At 47.0% G+C, this 22771-nt stretch overlaps 1 protein-coding gene across 2 annotated transcripts in view; it reads right to left on the bottom strand.

Moving 5' to 3' along the window:
- Positions 1-1293: 1293 nt before the first annotated feature.
- SLC4A5 (solute carrier family 4 member 5) overlaps positions 1294-22771 on the bottom strand; it is a 103789-nt gene continuing 82311 nt past the window's right edge. Inside the window, exons 17-25 of one of the 2 annotated variants that reach the window (XM_027554848.1) lie at positions 22316-22516; positions 19753-19866; positions 18065-18226; positions 17087-17265; positions 15751-15823; positions 7719-7787; positions 7097-7270; positions 5765-5917; positions 1294-1373 (exon numbers count right to left, since the gene is read on the bottom strand). In XM_027554848.1, coding sequence (XP_027410649.1) covers positions 1302-1373; positions 5765-5917; positions 7097-7270; positions 7719-7787; positions 15751-15823; positions 17087-17265; positions 18065-18226; positions 19753-19866; positions 22316-22516 — 1197 coding nt within the window. In that variant the 3' untranslated portion in view covers positions 1294-1301. Of the gene's footprint in view, positions 1374-5123; positions 5918-7096; positions 7271-7718; positions 7788-15750; positions 15824-17086; positions 17266-18064; positions 18227-19752; positions 19867-22315; positions 22517-22771 lie in introns of those variants that run through there. The other variant, XM_027554849.1, reaches the window with a different exon arrangement.

Here is a 22771-nt window from a genome sequence, read left to right as displayed (position 1 = left end):
CCTGTTGCTGAGTTTCTTTTCTTCACTGAAATGGAATCCTGCTATTAGTCATCTTTGCTTCCATCTACTTTCATAGATTCAGTAAAATACCAGTGTAGTTGAGGTACCATTACTGTTGATGAAATATTCCGCATTTTTGACCTTGTCCTATGCTTTGTGTCCTTTAACAGGGTTTTGGAGGTATTCTATCCTGATCCAAATTCTCTCTCCATTAACTGAAATTGGAGCAATTGGAGATTCAATTTTGTATAGGCTACTTTAAAATGAAAATAAATCAAGATAGACAGAGTGCTTTTCTCCTAACACATTTATTTATTAAGATCAGTGGCATGAGGAGCCCAGGAGCCCTGGCTCAGGAAGTGGGATGAGATGGCAGGCACATATGTCATTTGGACTTGACACTCCTGGGTTATGGTGGCCTTGGGCCTAACGCTTGTACTGGTGATAAATCTCGTCCGGGCAATGTGATAACAGGTTTGACTTATAACTCAGAAGATCCCTTAGGTGATCTACACTCTCTTGTACACGTGTCTTACAATCTTCTGGGTGTGTGCCATCTATATCTGGAGTCGGACAGCCCATGCTTTTCCCGTTAGATGTAGCACAGTGACTCCGGTCCAGTTTAGGGTGCACCGTGGGAGTACGACTGCCCTCACCACCTTCCACAGTGATGACTGAGGCAGACTCTATTGACTCTGAATTCCTTGTTTCTATTTTTGATCCCTTTCCTTGTTTTCAGTCATCAAGTAGTCCCACCTTTTTTGAGGGTGGCTTCTCATTAAAAACAGCAAGGAATCACATTGTTGGCATGGGAGTTGCTGGAAACTGGGCCTTGAATTCTTTCTTGACTATTTTTATCTCCACTCGATCATTGATATTTAGTTTTCCCTGATACCTTTTCTCACCTTTGCTAATTAACCATGCTGTTGTTTTATTCCACAGAGCATTAAAGTGCTTGGTGTTTTGATCCTTAAAGTTCACGTATCCCGGCTTTCAGTAATATATACTTAAATCATGTCTAGTTTCTATTGTCTTTTTTTCAGTATTTACTTTCAATTTTCATTCTACTTCATATTTTATAATAATTTCCTTTACCAAACACGAATACCCTCGTGTGTAGTCATCACATTACGTCAGTAAGAGGACGGACTTGTTATTTGATACTTCATCAGGTCTGCGCCTTTGTGTCCTGAGGTGGAGCAGCAGAGGCCTTTTACTGAGACACTGACTTGAGAAATCCTAGGCATTCAAGCCATTGCTTATTCTCTTATCTAACACCCAAAGAGACTGTCTCATGGCTATTACCTTCGGTCAAGTTCTGAATCACTGAAGGAAGAATCAGAGTGAGTAACTCCAACTGGAAGATCTTTGTCCTGGCAGGAAAATTAAAGTGTCAGATGTGGAGCAGGTTTGAGAACTATTCTGGAGAATACTCTTTCTCCAGTGCTTCCCTCACCCATTTCCTCTCCTTTCTGTTCTCTAACCCCGTGGCCAGTGCTACACCAGATGATACAGGGACCCCGGAGGTGGGTGGCTTCCACTTCAGGTATTCCTTCACCCAGAGGTAGGTGGGAGGCATGGCAGGGGCCAGGGGAAAATGAGGAAGGGAGATGGATGTATACAAGAGGAAAGGAGAAGGAGAGTGGGAAATTCACAAGGAAGAAGTACCTCTGTGGGAGAATATAAGGGGAAGCCCCTTTGCTGGAAGGTCCTTGTGGGGGCTGGCAGGATGCCTAAAATGGGAAAGTGCCAAGCCCTTAGGGGCACCAGGGTCAGGACTCATGTTGGGATCTTTCAGACTACGCCCAGGATAGACTGTGTTGTCTTGATGACAGCACTGTCCACCGATAGGAAGCTGAGGCTGGGAGTGGGTAAAGACAGCAAAAAAAATCCCCCAGGGTCTTCATAAACCACATCTGGTCCTTTTGGGGCAGGTTCCCTTCCAACATGTGGAAGGTGTTTGTCACTCATTCAGAACCTCGGGGAGCAAGCCCTAGGACCTTGACTAATTCATAATCCTAGTGTGATGCTACTTGCTCTCCTAGAGGAGCAGCTCAGCTGGGATTTGAGCTCTCAGTCATTTCAACAATCATAGGCAACATGCGAGGCTCAACAGGCCATGTTTGGATTAGTGCATCTGAAACAGTGCAAGAGGGGGCAGGTGGTGCCATGGGCAACTGGGGGCACAAGGGGTAAGGAAGGAAAGAGGGGGTTTGCCCACACTAAAGTGAAGACCACTGAAATCTATACACTCTGATTTGGGGCTTCCATATAGTTGGAGTCCCAATTCTTATAGCCCAGTTCTTTTTGAATTCTGCCTAGCACAGGAGTCCTAAGACCAACAGATCTGAGTTAAAAGTGAAAATTCCTTGAGGAAGAGGTAGAGGATTAGTAGTAAGTAGGAAGGGAGAGACACAATGTGTTTTATTTACTGTTAATGCAGAACACACAGAAGAGCTGTACAAAAAAGAGCTTCACGACCCAGATAATCACCATGGTGTGATCACTCACCTGGAGCCAGACATCCTGGAAGGTGAAGTCAAGTGGGCCTTAGGAAGCATCACTACGAACAAAGCTAGTGGAGGTGATGGAATTCCAGTTGAGCTATTTCAAATCCTGAAAGATGATGCTGTGAAAGTGCTGCACTCAATATGCCAGCAAATTTGGAAAACTCAGCAGTGGCCACAGGACTGGAAAAGGTCAGTTTTCATTCCAATCCCAAAGAAAGGCAATGCCAAAGAATGCTCAAACTACCGCACAATTGCACTATCTCACACGCTAGTAAAGTAATGCTCAAAATTCTCCAAGCCAGGCTTCAGCAATATGTGAACCGTGAACTTCCAGATGTTCAAGCTGGTTTTACAAAAGGCAGAGGAACCAGAGATCAAATTGCCAACATCCTCTGGATCATCAAAAAAGCAAGAGAGTTCCAGAAAAACATCTATTTCTGCTTTATTGATTGTGCCAAAGCCTTTGACTGTGTGGCTCACAATAAACTGTGGAAAATTCTTCAAGAGATGGGAATACCAGACCACCTGACCTGCCTCTTGAGAAACCTGTATGCAGGTCAGGAAACAACAGTTAGAACTGGACATGGAACAACAGACTGGTTCCAAATAGGAAAAGGAGTACGTCAAGGCTGTATATTGTCACCCTGCTTATTTAACTTATATGCAGAGTACATCATGAGAAACGCTGGGCTGGAAGAAGCACAAACTAGAATCAAGATTGCCAGGAGAAACATCAATAACCTCAGATATGCAGATGACACCACCCTTATGGCAGTAAGTGAAGAGGAACTAAAAAGCCTCTTGATGAAAGTGAAAGAGGAGAGTGAAAAAGTTGGCTTAAAGCTCAACATTCAGAAAACGAAGATCATGGCATCTGGTCCCATCACTTCATGGGAAATAGATGGGGAAACAGTGGAAACAGTGTCAGACTTTATTTTTTGGGGCTCCAAAATCACTGCAGATGGTGATTGCAGCCATGAAATTAAAAGACGCTTACTCCTTGGAAGGAAAGTTATGATCGACCTAGATAGCACATTAAAAAGCAGAGATATTACTTTGCCAACAAATGTTCATCTAGTCAAGGCTATGGTTTTTCCAGTGGTCATGTATGGATGTGAGAGTTGGACTGTGAAGAAAGCTGAGTGCTGAAGAATTGATGCTTTTTAACTGTTGCCTGGACTGCAAGGAGATCCAACCAGTCCATCCTAAAGGAGACCAGTACTGGATGGTCATTGGAAGGACTGATGCTGAGGCTGAAACTCCAATACTTTGGCCACTTCATGCGACGAGTTGACTCACTGGAAAAGACTCTGATGCTGGGAGGGATTGGGGGCAGGAGGAGAAGGGGACGACAGAGGATGAGATGGCTGGATGGCATCACCAACTCGCTGTGCATGAGTCTGAGTGAACTCTGGGAGTTGGTGATGGACAGGGAGGTCTGGCGTGCTGCGATTAATGGGGTCGCAAAGAGTTGGACACGACTGAGTGACTGTCTGAACTGAACTGAACTGAATGCAGTGGATACTGTTTTGGGTATCTGATTGGACACTTTCCATGGGAATCTTTATAACTGAGGGAGGAGGGAACTGGGGCTGGAGAGCAACAGTGGGAAGAGCTGATAAACACCACCAGTACAACAGTGTTGGCTTTCTTGCCAGGATGGAAAACACATGCATCCGCAGTGTGCAAATCACCATCCTCTTCACACCCAGACAGGTGGTGGGTACTGCAAATACCCTGGGGCCCACTGAGGACACTGGAGAGGACACTACTCTTGCAGGAATGTTACTCATTAGAACTGTTTCAACTGTCATGATAACAGTCATTTGGGAGTGAACCTCACACCAATTGTGAAGATGTGTGTAAAATGAATTTATGTAAATTGGATCCCAGTTTTCCTTTGCATATATAAAGGAAGCTTTTTTCCCTCCCCTGAAATAGTTCCTGGCATGTGGTAGGCACTCAAATATTTATTGAATGAATCAATGAAAGAATATTTGTCTTTAAAAGGCACTTAGACTCTCGGCTTCTTTGTTTGCAGAACCTAACTTTCAAATCATCTAACTCATTCACAAAGGGGAGTTCCTTGGTGGCCTAGTGGTTAGGATTCTGAGCTTTCACTGCTGTGACCCGGGTTCAATTCCCTGGTCGGGGAGCCGAGGCCCTGTAAGCTGTGCAGCACAGCCCTTTGGAGGGGGGCGGGAAATCAATGAAAAACATGTGGACAGGGATTGTGGGCCTCTTACCTTCCTGGAAGAGGACAGTAATCAAGGACCAGGGGAGTTTGGGCCTATCACTATCATCAGAAGGCGGTTTGATTGTCATTAGTCAGTCAGCAAGGGCTTGCCTGTGAGCAACTTTGATCTGCAAAAGGCAAGATTGCTAGAATAGTTGATGGTGGAGGCAGGGATATGGGTTTGGGTCAGACTGGGAAGGATGGGAGCCAGACATGGTTATTAGGAATGGCATGGGCAGCTCAGTATATGGGAAATGACCAGATCCAAAGTGGGGAATGGTTTTCTTATTCCCTCCTAGACATGACCATTTTGGGTGAATCACTTCCATTTTGGGGACAGTTTCATCATTTGTAATGAAAACTTGAAGTAGACAATCTTATCCACAAATATTTTGTGATTTACTATAAATTCGGGACTGGCTTCTTGTCTGTTGACTCCCTGTTTTAGGGTGAGATGGGGAGGAACATGGGAGAAGGGAGGGGCTGATGGGGCAACTGAGAGGTCCCAGACATTTGGGGAATTGGTCACTCTTTCAGTGAGGACCTGTGCCTCTTCCCCCACCTCCCTCCCCAGGACCCTAGGGACAGCTCCAAGCAAGACTCGGCCCCAATCTTCCCACTTGTCCAGGAATCCAGTCTACTAGTGAGTCCCCATTAGCACCCTCCCCGCCAGGCCTGCTCTGTCCTTTGGAGGTCAGTTGTCATAACCTTGATGATGGAGCCGAGGCTTCTGCACTGTCCCCTCTGGGGCCTATACTGCTGTTACAATGAGCCCAGGGGCCCACAGAAATTGGAGACAGTGGGCCTGGCCAACCTTTTCCCTGGGTGAGGGGGCTCATACATTCTGGCCTACGATAATGGTATTCACAGAAACAGACGTGATCTCAGCACATCAGACCAAGGCTGGGCCCAGGCAGTGCCCCCTGGATACCTGAGAAGCCACCCCTCCCTGGCCATGGCAGAGGTGGAGGGAGGGTCTTGATCCCTCCCGTCAGCTGAGGCCTCCCATCCTCCCCACCTCCTCGTCACTGTCTTCATGGGCCCCTTTCCTTCTCTTCTTCTTATCTGCCTCCTTTTTCTCCTTCTCTGGGAGGATGTTGTCAATCCAGGCCAGGTCATGCTGGGAAAAGATGAGGTCCAGAAGCCTTCGAACAATGATGAGACCCAGGATCTGTGGTGAGAGTTCAGAGTAAACCATGGGTTCAAGGCCCCAAACTCCAGCATTTTTTTTTCCCTCCCTCAGTCAGTTCAGGGACTTTTGCTGGCATCTTTGGAACCTTCTCAACACTTCTCCAGTTCAGGGGTGATTCAGCACGCAGCATCACCCCTGAACTCCCCACTGTTGGAGAGGATCCATTTCACATTCCCTGGAGTTGTGGTTTTCAACCTTGGATGCAGATTTATGCTTACTTGTAAACTTACTACAAACACCAATGCCTGGGTTTTTCTGAGGTTCTGTCTTAATCAATCTGTGGGTGAGGCCCACATGTACTTTTATAAAGTTCCCAAGTGACTCTTATGAGCAGCCAGGGTCAAGAAGCACTGACTCAGAGCCCTCAGGATATTTCCGATCTACTCTGTGTCCTCAATTTGGCCCCTAATCCAGCCCTGCAGGCTTTGGGGCCCACCCAGGGCTTCCCCAAAGCATTAGCCCATAGTAACCCCCTCTATTTCCCAGGCCCCGGCAGGGGCAGAGCCCACTGCTTCCCATGGGGACAGATACATGTTGTGGGCTTTTCTTCTTTTCACTTTTAATTTTGGAATAATTTAAAACTTACCCACAATTTCAAGAATAGCCAAAGAATTCTCACATACTTTCCCCAGCCTCTCCAAACAATGACATGTTAATGACATTAAAATTTGAAGTTCTAAATCTCTGATTCTAGCTCTCCCTATCCCATCCCCCCATTCATTTTTCAAATTCAATTTTATTGAAAGGTATATACTTAGCATAGATCTACTTCTGCACTTGGTTTGAATTTTGGCAGTGGGGCACTCAGTCTCCTTGTTGAATTTGCCCAGCTCCATCACACCACAGAGAAGGGGAGTTTGGGTGGCTTTTGCATTCTCACTGAGCCGCCCTGACCTGAGCTGGGTGGAGGCAGGTGTGTGGATTGTCACTACAGTATCCACCCACCACACACAACCTGTGCCCCCTCTAAGCCTCTCCATTCCACCATCAACCCCCTAGCTCCATCTGGCCTGGAGTCACAACCCGAATCTTGATCTGTGCCTGCCTTTGTGACCCCAAGAGAGGCCATTGTGGAGGAGACTAGGGTGGGTCTCCCAGTGGACACCTTCCCTGGCTGAACCTGCAGAACAAGGAGGGAGAAGCCTGTGCTCATCTTACCATGACTGGGAAGATGATGGCGGCCATTGTGGACTTGAGGATCCAGAGCACAGCCAAGCAGAGTATCTGCACCAGGGTGAAGAGGTGGATCCGGCGCAGCGGCACGTGCCGCAGGAAGGCATGGTCTGGCTGGTGCTTGGCGGGCATCAGGAAGAGTTTGCAGCGATCCCAGAACTGGTGAGGACAGTGTGAGTCTCAGCCAGGCCTTGGAGACCCTGCTGGCCCTGCTGGGGGCTTGGATCTGGTAGAATGGGTGCCATAGCAGGGTCTCATTGAGGGGAGCCCCTGGTCAGGTCTCGAGGATGCAAAGGAGGGGGAATGGAGGTCTAGGAGGAGGTATAATGAGATTTTATGGGGGGGTGCTGAGCTCTTGGGGAGGGGTAAAGCCCTGGTTCAGGCCCCAGTAAACACTCCACTTTCAAGGAAAATGCAACTTGAAAGCAACACAAGCTATCTGGTATATCATGGTAAATAGCAAAATGTTTTCTTCTGTACAGCTTGCCTTAGCAAACAGAGAGTGGTAGTGAAATGCTCATAGGAATCAGCATGATCTGGGTTTTGAGTTCTGAACCTCAGTTTCTTCATCTGTAAACTGAGGACCTAAGGACCTAAGGGTCCTTACCTGGATGCCATTCAGGGAGGCCACACCCATGTAGAGGAAGACTCCATACAGCACTGGCAAAGGGATGTACTGAAACGAGAGGGGAGGCAGAGCTCTGGACTGGGCCACGACCACAGCAGGCTGCTGGCCACTCTGTTCAGGATGGCAGTGTCTGCCAAGTCACGGAGGCAGCCTGGTCAGCCTCGGCTTTCCCCAGGTGTTGAAAGAGTTGGAATTTTGGAGGAATGAAGCATCTGTGAGCACATCTGGAGCAAGAGTGTCCGTGGGGGAGGAGATGGTCACTGGGGCTCTGCTGCCCCTTTTCTAGCCCAGTGAACAGCTGCTCTCCCAGCCTCCCCCCTCCCCGCCCCCAACTTTATGCCCTACAGAAGCCGTGTAGTCCGGCTGAAGATTAACCTGGAACATGGCAAATATCTACGGACTGCTCGTTCGTGCCAGCCCCTTCCCACCTCCAGCCCCAGCTAAGGGCCCCCCTAAACTGCACTGCTCAGCTTGCAGGGGGCTGGTGACCCTTGATGAGCTTACCTACTAGTGGGGAGTACCTGCTGAGGAACAAAACTCATGCAACATATACAATCAGGTAAAAAAGAAGCAGAACAGTGTATGAAGTGACCACCAATGGGCGACAACCAAGTGCTGATGGTCTCGTGGGTAGCTATCCTTCCCATCATGCTCTTGGGTAGTTCGCTTTTCCAAACATGGGATCTTATCACTCATACTGGTCTACAGTGGGCACGAGACTCTTTAGAAGATTTCTAAGGTACGTCTCCACTGCGTAAGCTGTGTCTTTCCTTCTTTTCTCCTTCCCTTTACCTGCACAAGGCTGGTTCGCTCCCTCCCAGGGCTGCTGTGCTGAACACTCGCAAGAACACAAAGTACTATATCCAACTTTTAGAAGTCCATTTAAGAATGCTGGCAAATCCAAACAAATCAACAACCTCTCATTTAAAATAAACTAGGCTATTCTTGCCTGGAGAATCCCAGGGACGGGGGAGCCTGGTGGGCTGCTGTCTATGGGGTCACACAGAGTCGGACACGACTGAAGTGACTTAGCAGTAGTAGCAGCAGGCTATTTTTTAAACACAAAGCATGATTTGGACTCACTCTATGACATTTGAACTTAAAGGAAACATGGGTCCATGACATCATTCCATTTGTATATGAGGAGGTTTTTGCCTTATTATTAAATAAGGCAAAAATTTCAACTCATCAACAGACAATTGGTTTAATAAATGTGGTGGGTATCTTTGTGTATATCTACAGATAAGTATACATCATACATACATACAATGAAGTATTATCCTATTACATAGCAATAAAAAATGAAATACTGCCATTTGCACAACATGGATGGACCTAGAGAATATCCATACTAAGTCAGACAAAGACAAATACTATATGACATCACTTACACGTGGAATCTAAAAAATAATACAGATGAATCTGTATAAAACAGAAACAGGCTCACGGACGAAGAAAAGAAATGTACGGTTACCAGAGGGGAAAGGGACAGGGAGGAATAAATTAGAGTATGGGATTAACAGATACACACTACTGTATATACAACGTTTAAACAACAAGGATCTACAGTACAACACAGGGAACAAGAGTCAATACTTTGTAATAACTTATAATGGAAAATAGTCTGACAAAAAAATCTGGCCTAATCATCCTCAATGGAGAAGGCAATGGCACCCCACTCCAGTACTCTTGCCTGGAAAATCCCATGGATGGAGGAGCTTGGTAGGCTGCAGTCCATGGGGTCGCTAAGAGTCGGGCACGACTGAGTGACTTTACTTTCACTTTTCACTTTCATGCATTGGAAAAGGAAAGGGCAACCCACTCCAGTGTTCTTGGAGTTCTTGGAGTTCTCCGTCCCTGGAGAATCCCAGGGACGGGGGAGCCTGGTGGGCTGCTGTCTATGGGGTTGCACAGAGTCGGACACGACTGAAGCGACTTAGCAGACTTAGCAGAATCAGCCTCAAAGTGTGGGAGCAATTAAGAGAGAAATGAAATCTTAAATAAAAGATTAAGCTATAATCTGTAACAACACAAATCTTTTAAAATTTAATTTATTTTGGCTGCACTGGGTCCTAGTCGCTGCATGTGGTTGAGGACAGTGGGGCTACTCTGGTTGCAGTCTGCAGGCTTCTCACGGCAGTGGCTTCTCTTGTACAGCACATTTTCTTTTCTTTTCTTTTTTGTACAGCACATTTTCAATAGTTGTGGCCCTTGGGCTTAGTTGCCCCACAGCTTGTGGAATCTTCCTGGGACCGGGGATCGAACTCATGTCCCCTGTATTGGCAGGGAGATTCTTAACCACTGGACCACCAGGGAAGTCTGACACATTTAATATGGCTTGAAACTTCTGTTTTGCTCTAACGAGGGTGAAAACCACATCAAACAGAAGAACTGGACTGTCTTAGTTTGCAGTTATCAGTGACTGATTATCATCACCTCATTATTAAGCCTAGGGAATTGTCTCCAGTCTTGTCATTTGTATATTAAAAAGCAAAGACATCACTTTGCTGAGAAAGGTCCATATAATCAAACTTATGGTTTCTTCCAGTAGTCATGTACAGATGTGAGAGCTGGACCATAAATAAGGCTGAGCACCAAAGAACTGATGCTTTTGAATTGTGGTGCTGGAGAAGACTCTTGACAGCCTGTTGGACTGTAAGGAGATCCAACCAGTCAATCCTAAGGGAAATCAATCCTGAACATTCATTGGAAGGACTGATGCTGAAGCTGAAGCTCCAATACTTTGGCCACCTGATGCGAAGAATCGACTCATTAGAAAAGACCCTGATGCTGGGAAAGATTGAAGGCAAAAAGAGAAGAGGGTGGCAGAGAATGAGATGGTAAGATAGCATCACTGACTCAGTGGACATGAAATTGAGCAACTCTAGGAGATAGTGAAGGACAGGGAAGCCTGGTGTTCTGCAGTCCATGGGATTGCAAAGAGTCAAACACCACTTAGCAACTGAACAACATCTTGTCATTTGCAGGCTAAAAGAGCTTTCTCAGAAAATCCGAAAGGCCTGTGACATTACACTCTGACCAGTGATGGGGCTGTAATCTAGAATTCTAGATTAAACTGATGCAAATCTTTCTTGGATATCCAGGGAGGAGCTTTTCTCAAATATTAATGACAGAGTAAAGCAGCAAAAAGGTGCCTCTAGTGTCAGCTTTATACCACTTGCTAAAGCGAAGAACAAGGATCAGGGTCCTACAAACATAAGACCTTCCTATATAATTTGAGTTTGAGACCGTGAGAACAATATGGGGACAAAAGGGGAAGCTTCTGATACGATCAGGAGTTCCTCTGAGGCTGTAGGCAGAAATTCACAATCCTGACAAGCTGTGGCGAGTTGCAAACAAAAAGTAAAACAAGAAAAACCCTTTGGGGCTTGGAATGAACTGAGAATCTGCAAAACTGAGTCTGTAAGACATTTATGCTGCCCAACAGATACACAGTCACTTCATCCCCCAGTGCCTTTGTTTGGCAAGATAACCAAATATTTGCAAATTGGTGATGGAAGGACTGAAGATTATCACTGATCCTCTAGTAAACATCAGTGTATCTAATGTCAGTCTAACCGTTCATTGGTTCAGAGAGATGGGTAGGAGGTGGGTTTGTTCCTTGCTGCTCAAAGTGTGATCTTTGGACCAGCATGATTTGGTACCATTGGTGAGTTTGTTAAAAATGCAGAATTTGGGGCCCCCCACACAGCTATTGAGTCAGTATCTTCATTTAACAAAATTTCCAGATGAATTTTAATACACATGGAAGTTTGAGAAGTCCTGGAACAGAACTCTACTGGGGGAATTGGTACAGAAATAGGTGAAGTTAATAAATGATATAGAAACAAAAATAACAATAAAAACACTAACATCTAGGATATAACTTACACCCTCAAAATCTGCAGCATCTTCTCTGTTGGCTACATAGATAAAAACTAAAATTTTCAACTAAAGCATGCTGCTGCTGCTAAGTCGCTTCAGTCTTGTCTGACTCTGTGCTACCCCAGAGACGGCAGCCCAGCAGGCTCCCCCGTCCCTGGGATTCTCCAGGCAAGAACACTGGAGTGGGTTGCCATTTCCTTCTCCAATGTATGAAAGTGAAAAGGGAAAGTGAAGTCGCTCAATCATGTCTGACTCAACGATCCCATGGACTGCAGCCTACCAGGCTCCTCCGTCCATGGGATTTTCCAGGCAAGAGTCCTGGAGTGGGGTGCCATTGCCTTCTCTGCAACTAAAGCATGGCCTTGGGTAAATAGTTCTCTAGTGTGAGTTCTCAATGAGTCTAGTACTTGCCTATGTTGATAGAACTAGGAAAATTTAGAGTTGCAAAAACTTAAACAAGCTTCATGGAATATTTTCTTGATTGGAAATAAATTCTGGGATTCTATCCAGTAACTCAAATCTGTTTTAAAGTTGTATTTTTCTTGAACTGGCTATACCAAATATCTCTACCTAAAAGCAATGTCGCGTTTAGCACTGGTGTCAACCAGTGGCTTCCCTGGTGGCTTGTGGGTAAAGAATCCACCTGCATCGCAAGAGATGTGGGTTCGATCCCTGCGTCAGGAAGATGCCCTGGAGAAGGAAATGGCAACCCACACTCCAGTATTCTTGCCTGGGAAGTCCCATGGACAGGGGAGCCCGGGAGGCTACAGTCCTTGGTATCACAAGAGTTGGACACAACTTAGCGACTAAACAACAGCAACAAACTAATGATAATGCTTCAATCATCGAACAATTTTGAAATCCTTGATATATACCTTGATATAATTACATCAGAAATCTTAAATCTTATGGTAAGACTTTAGATGTCTTTCCTGTTATAAAATGTGTCAAAAAGACTAAATAAAATGATTATATATATATATTTCCACTCATTGTAAAAGAGTGGCAGCCAGATTTTTCAAATCCTTTTGTGATGGAATGCAACAACAGTATCAGAGCATTTGGAGCTATAATAAACCCCATAAAAACTTTGTCATGACAGTTAACGCCATAATGAACATTTCCCCCTAGATGGCACCTCACCCTGTTTACAGAGCTTGTTTTTCTCTTCTTTTTGCTGCACTGCCTGGCTTGTGAGATCAGCTCTTCAACCGGGGATCAAACCCAGGCCACAGCAATGAAAGTGCAAGTCCTAACCACTGGACTGCCAGGGAATTTTCTCATTCCGCCCCCCACAGGGCTGAAATTTTATTAAAATTTTTTTTATTGCAAGATGTTTGCTTTACAATATTGTGCTGGCTTCTGCCACATATCAACATGAATCAGCCACAGATATACATACGTCCCCTCCGCCTTGAGCCTCCCTCCCACCTCCCACCCCATCCCACCCCTCTAGGCTGGCACACAGCACTGGGTTGAGCTCCCTGAGTCACACAGCAAATCCCCACTGGCTCTCTATTCCACACGTGGTGATGTATGTTTCCACGAGACCCTCTCCATTCACCCCGCCCGCTCCCTCCCCCACCATGCCCGCAAGTCTGTTCTCTGTGTCTGCCGCTCCACTGCTGCCCTGCAGACAGGCTCAGCAGTGCCATCTTTCTCGATTCCATGCACACGCGTCAATATACAACGTTTGTCTTTCTCTTTCTGACTTCACTCTGTACAATAGGCTCTAGGTTCATCCACCTTATTAAGACTGACAAATGCATTCTTTTTTTTTTAAAGCTGAGTAATATACGTTGTGTATATGTACCACAAACAATAAATGCTGGAGAGGATGTGGAGAAAAGGGAATCCTCTTGCACTGTTGGTGGGAATATAAACTGATACCAACCACTATGGAGAACACTATGGAGATTCCTTAAAAAACTAGGAAAAGAACTACCATATGACCCAGCAATCCCACTACTGGGCATGGACCCTGAGGAAACCATAACTGAAAGAGAAGCGTGCGCCCCAGTTTTTGCTGCAGCAACACTGCAAGAGCGAGGATGTGGAAGCAGCCTGGATGTCCACTGACACATGAATGGATGCGGAAATTGCGGTGTATATATATGCACGCACACACAATGGAATGTCCCTCATTTTAAAAATATCTATTTGTTTATTTGTGCTGGGTCTTAGTTGCGGCATGTGTGGGATCTAGTTTCCTGACCAAGGATTGAATCTGGGCCCCCTGCACTGGGAGCTCCAGAGTCTTACCCACTAGACCACCAGGGAAGTCCCCTCATTTGTTTTTATAAGATGCATAAATTAATAAATACAGTACACAAGCTTTTTGTGTGGAAAATTGCAGCAGAAAGGAGTTTCCATTGCTGCTTACAATAGGAAACTGTATTTTACCAAAGAAAGAGCAATGAGGCTACACATCGCTTAAAGTATGATCATCAGATGCTTGGGCAATAGCATATCTTATGCACAGAACTATTTTCATCCCAATTACTTTAAGTATATTCCCTGGGCATGCTGTTGATATTTATGTTAAGATAGACAATATTAGTGCAAAAACAAAAATTTACTAAAATTAGGGCTTGCCTGGTGGCTCAGATGGTAAAGAATCCGCCTGCATGTGGGAGACTTGGGTTCGATCCCTGGGTTGGGAAGATCCCCTGGAGGAGGGCATGGCAGCCCACTCCAGTATTCTTGCCTGGAGAATCCAATGGGCAGAGAAGCCTGGCGGGCTATAGTCTGTGGGGTCACAAAGAGTCAGACACGACTGAGCGACTAAGCACAGCCCACAGCAAACATGAGTTCAAAACCCTAGAAGAGTGATACTCATAATGTGTCCATGAGATAACTGATAAAATGCAAATGGAACAAAAGGAGGGAAATGAGTGGGGTTTTCTAATTGCTTTATGTTCCATTCAAATACAAGAGCTTGTGAGAAATGACTAAATAAATAACTGAACACTCCCCAGCTGGGGCACAGTAGTCACTCTCTCACAGGGAGGCAGACCCTGCATCTGCAGTGTTCGTAGGAATTCCTGGCTCCTAAAGTGCCTGTTGGAGCTTTTTTAACACACACACTCAGCTGTTGGACAGTATTGGGATTGACAGGCACAATGGTTCTTTGGAAGCCTCTCCGTAAAAGCAAATATTCCCTGACCATTTAAAATATTCTTTTAAATTAACAAAACGTCCCTCTCTCCCCCATTGTATGTAATCTGTTTCCTGCAAAATGGAAACATCCCTTAAAAAAATTATTCAATACTGTTTGGTTGTGTTCAGCACCAATTCTCAAGCCAGAAATTTTTCCCATCATAAATCAATTAACATCATGGTTCATTAGTCTTTTTTTTTTTTTTTTTTCACAAGCTCACCCATGAATGAGCCATTCTGGGAGATATATGCTCCAAATATATTCCTCATCGTTATCACCTCTTCCAGCTGATCTAAAGGGACTATTTGAAGCTATAGTAGGAGGAAAAAGTCACTTAATGTGCCCAAGACATGCAAGACAGAGGAGCAGAAAACAGGCCCCAAGAGCAGTGACAGAAGCCTCCCCTGTAAGTTTAAACTTCAGAAAACATGTGAACGAGGAGGCCAACAACCGCAAAATGGAAAAAGCCAACTTAAGAAGCTACTGATTTAAGCAAGGATGGAATTTGGCAAGGGTGGAAATGTCCTCCAGAAAGGTGAGGGTGGACCCTGGGAGGGGTAAGAAAGAGCAATGAGGATGGCCTGGTGCTGACAGTAAAAGTGAAGTGGCCCAGTCGTGTCTGACTCTTGCGACCCCATGGATTGGGGCCTACCGGGCTCCTCTGTCCATGGAATTTTCCAGGCAAGAGTACTGGAGTGAGGTGCCACTGCCTTCTCTAGGGGATCTTCCTGACCTAGGGATTGAACCCAGGTCTCCCACATTGTAGGCAGACGCTTTACCATCTGAGCCACCAGAGAAGTCCAGGGAACAGAGATGTAAAGGATACAATATTACAGAAAACAGTAGTGATGACGGGATATCTTTGGCCTATTAGGGGCCATGTGGAGAGCCTGTTCCGCGCTCTGAAGCATCAGGCCAGTGCCTTCGCAGATGGACAGGGCCCTCGCAGAGGGTGTGGAGCCTCACCTGCAGGATAGGAGCCAGGAAGACAGAGATCCCTGTCAGGATGAAGACGATGGTGCCAGTCACTCTCTGTTCCCTGGCAGAGAAGAGCACATGGTCAGGGTGGGCTGGGACATGCTCTGTGACATTCCAGCCTTCTGTGGGCACTTGAAGGCTGTGTCCGAGGCCCTGGGCTCTGCCTTGCTCTCCCATTCCAGAGAGTAAACCAGTGACCTGAGGACAAGCTGCCCGGCACATGGGTAGAGGGTGAATCTGACTGAGGTGAGGGCATTTGTAGGGTTCTTCAGGAGGCTGTTCAGGGGGTGCTTGAGCCAGATCGACTTGGCTTTAATCCTGGCTCTGCCACTTACGAGCCATGTGGCATCAGTCAAGGTCCTAAACGTCTTCAGCATCAGGAGAATGTACTTCATGGCGCCCACCTGAGGGGTTGCTGTGCGGATGAAGTGGGAGATGAAGTGCTCATTATCCCTGCCTATCAACTGTAATAGGACCTCACGTCTGGGACATGACTGATGAGGATGTAGGGGAAGGGGGCCAGGCTGCTGGCAGAGCAGGTACGGGGGCTGCAGGGCAGGTGTGTTTTCTGGAGTGCTCAGACACAGGCACAAGCCTGGAGGGAGCTTGGGGCTCTGTGGCAGACTGCTCAGGCCCAGACATCTGGGGCTTGGGGATCCAGGAGAGGATGCTGCCCTGACCCCAGGAACCTCGCTCGGGACCTGCTGGGTGGCCCAGGTATTCTCAAGCCATGGGCAGAAGTTCTTAGGACAGCCATGTATGAGAACATCAGTGTCTGATGTGGGCTCACCCCAGAGCTCCTAAGGGGTGGAAGACGCACTTCCCTGCCTGAAACAGGTCAAGGACCTGACTTGGGCATGAGCGGAGGGGCAAGGGAAGGAACATAAGTGACAGGCCATGGGCCACAGCCCAGGGGTAGAAGTGGTCCTGGAAAGGCTTTCTGGAGGAATGAGATTGAGCGAGACGTGAACCCTGATTTGGGGGGTTTGAGGGATGGCATGGCAGGGAATCTTAAAGAGGGGACAAAAATCAGGTCAGAAGATGCTCTGTGGGAACCCTTGAGTGGCCTATATAGGCAAGAAGGAGACTCTGTGACGGGGCTGGTGTGCATGCTGGGAATCTGTTAAAAAGATGCTACAACAGCTGAAGTTTTGTCTTCCTCTTCCCTCCCTTCAGAGCTATCACTCCTATCCCTGTGGCTCTGGATTGTTAGAGAAGGGGCCCTATTCACCCAAATACCTCGATGGTAAAAACCCCCTTCCCCACCCCCCAGACTGACCCCAACTCCGGCTCAGGTGGTCCCCAGGCCCTGACCTTCACCTACCTGACCCCCAGGAACTGGGGCTGCTCCCCAGGGGCGCTGGTCTCTGTCTCCATCTTGAGGCTGTCGATGTGGGCAATGGAGATGACCGTGGCAGCCACGTACCAGGGGAGCCCCATGAAGGAGCAGAGAGCCATGAGGGTGCCCACCCAGAACAGGTCCAGATGGTAGCCAGCCGCCTTCTGCAGAGGCAGTGGGAGGGAGGAAGCTGTCTAGGGAGCCTGCTCCCAGCCACCTGTTGGGTGGGGTGGGAGAGACAGAACTCTCCCAAAGCAGCCGTTTTGCAGAAGAGGTTTTGAGGGCTCTCCTCAGCCTTCTGGATAGCACTCTGGAAGGACTGCCGCCCTAAGGTGGTCAGGCCTTACCACCCCCAGAGTTTGGTGAACCAGGGAACTGATGCAGGTCAGGGAGGAGAGGTGTTCAGGCTCGGAGAGGCCCTGGGTTTGGGTCCTTGGGAAGCAGGGCCTTCTACCCAGCAAAGCAATATCTCTACAATTCCCTAATGAGAAGCCCCAAATGGGGCATGTCTAGCCCAGGCCTAGAGTGGTCCAGATTGGGATGGGGGAGAGGATAGCTGGAGTCTCCTCAGACCCAGAGGCAGGGAGAGGAGCTGGAGGGGCCAGGAAGGCGAAGAATGCTCCTCTGTCTATGGTTCTGGATCAAAATCCCCTTGTTAGCATCTGTTCAGACTTCCGAGTTCAATGTCGGGAGACAGAGTTGGGAAAGTCACTTTGGGAGAAGCGAGAAGCGCGTGCCCAGGGGCCCAACCTGGGTTTGGTCCTGGCCCTTTTGGCTTTATCCACATCTGGAGGTCACATTCCCCCTGCCCCCCTCCCCCCATCCCCCCAGAACTCCAGTCTCCTGCCCTCATACTTGCTTCACAAATGGCCCAACATTTCGCAAGAAGCAACACCTCCCTCCTTCATCCCTTCTGACTCTATGGGAAGAGGCTGTGCCCCTGCCTCCTAGCACCAGGCTTACCCTCAGCTTGTTCTCCTTCCGGTTGACTATGACGGCAGTGATCTGCTGGTCCATGAAGATCAGGATGGTCACCAGCAGGGCGGGCAGGATGCTCGCTAGGTACACCCACCACGGGTTCTTCCCAAAGGGGGCCACGAACCAGCCTCGGTCAGGCCGTGTGGGCTGAACAGAGCAAAGGAGAGGGCCCTTTCCTCTCTCCCTTGTCCTGGAGCACTTGTTGTCTGGCCCACTGTCCCAGACCTCTGCTATTCCCACACCTGGAGTACTTTTCAAGTATATTCTTTCTCCTTAAAGCATTAGGCACCTGCAACTTTAAAGAGATCCAGGAGGCACAGGGGTCTTGGGAAGGATGTGGTGTCTACAGAACAAAGGATATGATTTGTTGCAGCTGCCCTGGGCTTGTTTGGGAAACAAGGTGGTGGAGAGTCAGAGGAAGTTGGGAGAGAGTTTGTGGACACTAATTGCAAAATATGCTAACAAGAAATGGGAATGAGGCCTAAAAGCAAGAAAAAAGAAAATGAGAGGCCCAGTGCCTGGCACTTTCTGCCTCGCCTCTGAGTCATCTGTCTGGGGAGTGTTATAGTGTTGTCTGTAAAACACCAGACATTAATTCAGACTTGCATATTGAGAATAAGGCATTATCTGTGCAGGAGCTGGGCTGAAGTTTATACTCTGCTTATTTAAGAGAAAGAAGTACTTTAAATTTCAAGGCCAACATGAGTTTTTAGGAGATGTTAAAGCTGAAATAATGTTGCAAAAGTCAAGCCCTCAAAAGTAGGGAGGGTCAGTTCTAGAACCTCTACCTCCCAGTTCAGTTTAGGTGGACGGTGCTCCTTGTGAGGGAGCAGGGCTCAAGCAGAGCTACAAGCAAATAGCACCAACTCTGGACTAATGGCTCAGTCAGTAAAGGATTCGCCTATAGCACAGAAGACCCAGGTTCAATCCCTGGGTTGTGAAGATCCCCTGGAGAAGGAAATGCCAACCCACTCCAGTATTCTTGCCTGGAAAATCCCATGGACAGAGGAGCCTGGTGGGCTACAGTTCATGGGGTCACAAGAATTGGACACCACTTAGCAAGTAAACCACCACTACTAATGGGAAATTTATGGAACTTACGCAGGCCCTGGAAGCTCCTGGAGGACTTGTTAAAATGCAGAGTGCTGAACGCCACCCCCAGATTTCCAGAGCACACTCTGAGGATCATTGGTTTGTGTTTGTTTTGCTCACCTTGCAAGATCTCATTTCCCTGACCAGGAACTGATCCTGGGCCATGGTGTGACAGCCCAGCATCCCAACCACTAAGCTACCAGGGAACTCTCGAGGATCACTGTTTTAAAGGACCATTTTCAACAGATCCCAAGTGGCTCATCTTACAGACTACCATGAGTGAAGGAATTGTAGACCCATAAGTGGAAATCAAGGGGCCTCAGCTGGACTGGAGCGTGGATTCCAGCACCTTCCCTTTATCCTGTGGCTACACAGCAGAAATTCATCATGGATCTATCTGCAAGCCACCACCTCAAAGGACTGCCCCCAGGAGGCTGTGTAGTGAAAGTGTGAAGCATATACAGAGAACCAATGTGGTCTCTTGGCTGAGTACATTAAAAACTTGATCAGCATAGAGGGGAGGAGATCTGCAGCTGGGGGGCAGGCAGAAAAAATGCCCAGAGCAGGGTTCCAGAGCAAACCTTAATTTCGCTGGGCACCAGCAGCTTGGGGGTTGCCAAGCCAAAACAGGCATCAATTCCACAGAAGAGCAGGATGGAGAAGATGATGGAAAAGTCAGCTATTAGGGCGCGAACCTGCAAAAGAGAGATGAGCACGTCAGAGAAGCTCCTGCCCACTCCGGGCAGATATCATCCTCTAGCAGCAAAGAGGAGAACTGCTGAGAGCCTGAGCTCCAGAGTCAGAACACCCATCTTCAGCTGTCTCAGAGAGGGCCAGTTGTTCTCTAAGCTGGATGAACTTGGTGACATTCCCACCCATTGCTTTTTTGTCTCCAACACCTGGTTTTCCAAAACCTTTGTGTTTTTACCAATCTGACAGCTGTGAAATGGCTATGCTCTTACTCTTCTCTGCAACACTGAATTTCAAGAGGCAATGTGGTGGTTTGTAAGTAATTTGACAGCGGAAAAGGTGGTGGTTTTTTAAAAGTCTTCATTGAGTTTGTTACAATACTGCTTCTATTTTATGTTTTGGTTTTTTGGCCACAAGGCATGTGGGATCTTAGCTCCAACCAAGAATCGAACTTGCACCCCCTGCAGTGGAAGGCAAAGTCTTAACCACTGGTTCACCAGGGAAGTCCCAGGACTTTGATTTACTGCATTTGTGTTGCAAGTACACTACTTTTCACTCAAGTTGTATTTTGTAAAGGCCACATAAAAGATTCTTTAGAAAGAGTAAATAGGTAAAAAAAAAAAAAAAAATGAAGAACCTAAGAATAAATCTAATAAAAAATGTGCAAGACCTCAAGATCAAAACTTATAAAACACTATGAAGAGGAAAAAACACCTTAATAAATGGCAAGGCATACCACATTCATGGGAGCTTCCCTGGTAGCTCAGCTGGTAAAGAATTGCCTGCAGTGCAGGAGACCTGGGTTCGACCCCTGGGTTGGGAAGATCCCCTGGAGGAGGGCATGGCAACCCACTTCAGTATTCTTGCCTGGAGACTCCCATGGGCAGAGGAGCCTGGCAGACTATAGTCCATGGGGTCGCAAAGAGTCAGACACGATTGAGTGACTAAGCACAGCACAGCATACCATATTCATGGATCAGAAGACTCAGAATTTCTCCTCAAGTTGACATTTAGAGTCAACATAATTCTATCAAAATTCCAACAAGTTTTTATTTTGGTGAAATTTAAGATTCTACAATTTATGTGGAAATGCAAAAGGCCAAGGCATTATTGGAAAAAAAGGACAAGGAGGGAAAGTTTGGTCTGTAAGATATACATATGTATTAATCAGTCTTATAAATGAAGACTGATATTGACATAAAATAAATCAGTGAAACAGAATAGAAAGCTTAGAAACAGATCCCATCACATATGAACATTTGATATATAGCCAGGGACACACTGCTTCCCTTGTGGTTCAGCTGGTAAAGAATCCTGTAATGCAGGAGACCTGGGTTCCATCCCTAGGTTGGGGAGATCCCCTGGAGAAGGGAAAGGCTACCCATTCCAGTATTCTGGCCTGCAGAATTCCATGGACTACAGTCCATGGGGTCGCAAAGAGCTGGACATGACTGAGCGACTTTCACTTTCAAGGGAAGCACTGCAGAGCAGTGGGGAAGGGATAGCCTCTCTTTTTAAAAAAAAAAAAAAAGTGCTTGAGCGATTGGCTATCAAAATAAAACCACTCTCTCACGCTTAACATCAGAAGCAATCCCGGAAAATTACGGATTTAACATGAAAGGAAAAACAATGAAGCTTTTAGAAGATAACAGAATATTTCCTATCCAATATTTTCTTTGAGGAAAAATTTGATATATTTGATTACAGTGAAGCTAAGAATCTCCATTAATCAAAATATACCATTAAGGAACTTCCCTGGTGGTCCTGTGGTTGGGAGTCTGCCTGTCAATGCAGAGGACACGGGAAGATCCGACATGCCGCCAGAGCAACTAAACCCATGCTCCGCGATAAGAGCAGCCACCGCAATGAGAAGCCTGTGCACCACAGCTAGGGAGTAGCCCCTGCTCACTGCAACTAGAGAAAGCCCCTGTGCAGCAATGAAGACCCAGCGCAGCCAAAAAAAAGAAAGGAGATACCATTAGCAAAGTAGCAAAGCCAGGCGTAGAGCAGGAGAAGATATATGATCACAAACAAGTTTCTATCCAGACTGTATAACAAGTTGCAAATTGGAAAGAGAAAGACAATCCGGTTGAACATATGCAAGAAATTGAAACAGCCTCTTACAAGAAGAAAGTCAATGGTCTTACAGCCAATAAACACATGAAAAGATTTTCAACTTATTAGTCGCTGGGGAAATAAAATGAAGAAAACCACAATATGCTACTAGGCTAAAGAAAAAAGTCTGGTAATATCGAGTGTTGTCATGGAGATTTGACAACAAAGGAACCCAGTTCTCTCTGACTACAAAGTCTGTGCTCTTAACGAAAAAACCCTCAGTGAGCAAGAGCTGATGTGGACCCATCACCTGGACCAGAACCCTCTCAGGGATTCAGCAGAGGCTGCCACGTGAACTGTCTGACTAGAGGCCCCCTTCTAATTGCAGGGTGAAGTTACCTTCGTGGGGAAATAGCGGCTGAATTTGAACTTCTTCAGGGTCAGGGTCATGGAGTACGTCCCGAAGAAAAGGATGAAGGACATGAGGGCCAGGTCTGGGATGAACTGGCAGGAGTCCCCAAGTAGGCGCCCACCATAGTTCAAACACTCCTTTTTGCTCAGCAGGGACCAGTCCAGCGCTGTGAGGTTAAGGGGGTTGTACTTGGAGACCAAGACAGGAGAGAAAGAGTCAGGCCCTTCCTGGTAGGTCAGCTGTGTCCCCCCACCTGCAGCTTCCAGGCAGCCCACACAGCCCTCCCATGCTGGCGGGGGGCCCAGCTCTCCTGCCCCATGATGGTGCCCAGCAACAGTTATGCTTCTGGGGACAGGCTATTTCAAGGAACGACAAGCAGGAAGCTCCCTGGGAAGGTCAGAAGCTGACACATGCTTCTTCATTGTGTTCTAGGAGGTACTGCT

Source organism: Bos indicus x Bos taurus, chromosome 11, assembly GCF_003369695.1.
Source record: "Bos indicus x Bos taurus breed Angus x Brahman F1 hybrid chromosome 11, Bos_hybrid_MaternalHap_v2.0, whole genome shotgun sequence".
NCBI lineage: Eukaryota > Metazoa > Chordata > Mammalia > Artiodactyla > Bovidae > Bos > Bos indicus x Bos taurus.
The sequence above is the reverse complement of the archived record's forward strand: the minus strand, read 5'-3'. Positions and strand labels throughout refer to the sequence as shown.